The following is a 1,683-nucleotide window of genomic DNA, read 5'->3' on the forward strand; positions in this document are numbered from 1 at the left end:
GGGGTGTAGACCCTCTCGGTGGTCGCTATGGAGGAGGGACCCATCACACTGGTGGGGGTGGAGACCCTCTCGTGGTCACTGTGGAGGAAGGTCCTGTCACACTGGTGGGGGTGGAGGTCCTCTCAGTGGTCGCTGTGGAAGAGGGTCCAGTCACACTCGTGGGGGTAGAGACACCCTCTGTGGTCACTGTGGAGGAAGGTCCTGTCACACTGGTGGGGGTGGAGGTCCTCTCAGTGGTCGCCATGGAGGAGGGTCCAGTCACACTCGTGGGGGTGAAGACCCCCTCTGTGGTCGCTGTGGAAGAGGGTCCAGTCACACTCGTGGGGGTGGAGAACCCCTCTGTAGTCACTGTGGAGGAGAGTCCTGTCACACTGGTGGGGGTGGAGACCTTCTCCGTGGTCGCTGTGGAGGAGGGTCCAGTCACACTCGTGGGGGTGGAGACCCCCTCTGTGGTCACTGTGGAGGAAGGTCCTGTCACACTGGTGGGGGTGGAGGTCCTCTCAGTGGTCGCTGTGGAAGAGGGTCCAGTCACACTCGTGGGGGTGGAGACACCCTCTGTGGTCACTGTGGAGGAAGGTCCTGTCACACTGGTGGGGGTGGAGGTCCTCTCAGTGGTCGCTGTGGAAGAGGGTCCAGTCACACTCGTGGGGGTGGAGACCCCCTCTGTGGTCACTGTGGAGGAAGGTCCTGTCACACTGGTGGGGGTGGAGACCTTCTCCATGGTCACCGTGGAAGAGGGTCCTGTGACACTGGTGTGGGTGGAGGTTCTCTCTGTGGTTGCAGTAAAGGAGGATCCTGGCACACTGGTGGGAGTGGAGACCCTCTCAGTGGTCGCTGTGGAAGAGGGTCCAGTCACACTCGTGGGGGTGGAGGTCCTCTCGGTGGTCGCTGTGGAGGAAGGTCCTGTCACACTGGTGGGGGTGGATGTCCTCTCCGTGGTCACTGTGGAGGAGGGTCCTGTCACACTCGTGGGGGTAGAGACCCTCTCCGTGGTTGCTGTGGAGGACGGACCTGTCACACTGGTGGGGGTGGAGGTCCTCTCAGTGGTCGCTGTGGAAGAGGGTCCAGTCACACTCGTGGGGGTGGAGACCCTCTCAGTGGTCACTGTGGAGGAGGGTCCTGGCACACTCGTTGGGGTGGACACCCTCTCAGTGGTCACGGTGGAGGAGGGTCCTGGCACACTCATGGGGGTGGAGACCCTCTCGGTGGTCACCATGGAGGAGGGTCCCATCACACTTGTGGGGGTGGAGGTCCTCTCAGTGGTCGCTGGGGAGGAGGGTCCTGTCACACTCGTGGGGGTAGAGACCCTCTCCGTGGTCACTGTGGAGGAAGGTCCTGTCACACTCGTGGGGGTGGAGGTCCTCTCAGTGGTCGCTGTGGAAGAGGGTCCAGTCACACTCGTGGGGGTGGAGACCCTCTCAGTGATCACTGTGGAGGAGGGTCCTGGCACACTCGTTGGGGTGGACACCCTCTCAGTGGTCACGGTGGAGGAGGGTCCTGGCACACTCATGGGGGTGGAGACCCTCTCGGTGGTCACCATGGAGGAGGGTCCCATCACACTTGTGGGGGTGGAGGTCCTCTCAGTGGTCGCTGGGGAGGAGGGTCCTGTCACACTCGTGGGGGTAGAGACCCTCTCCGTGGTTGCTGTGGAGGACGGACCTGTCACACTGGTGGGGGTGGAGG

At 62.8% G+C, this 1,683-nt stretch overlaps 1 protein-coding gene across 1 annotated transcript in view; it reads right to left on the reverse strand.

Moving 5' to 3' along the window:
- Positions 1–1,683, reverse strand: part of MUC5B (mucin 5B, oligomeric mucus/gel-forming) — a 36,688-nt gene that overhangs the window by 8,235 nt on the left and 26,770 nt on the right. The window contains exons 39-42 of the mRNA XM_010837805.1: positions 1,453–1,644; positions 1,073–1,266; positions 857–1,019; positions 157–294 (exon numbers count right to left, since the gene is read on the reverse strand). Coding sequence (XP_010836107.1) covers positions 157–294; positions 857–1,019; positions 1,073–1,266; positions 1,453–1,644 — 687 coding nt within the window. The remainder of the gene's footprint in view (positions 1–156; positions 295–856; positions 1,020–1,072; positions 1,267–1,452; positions 1,645–1,683) is intronic.

The sequence above is a fragment of the Bison bison genome, unplaced genomic scaffold (assembly GCF_000754665.1).
Source record: "Bison bison bison isolate TAMUID 2011002044 unplaced genomic scaffold, Bison_UMD1.0 scf7180017864080, whole genome shotgun sequence".
Classification (NCBI taxonomy): Eukaryota; Metazoa; Chordata; class Mammalia; order Artiodactyla; family Bovidae; genus Bison; species Bison bison.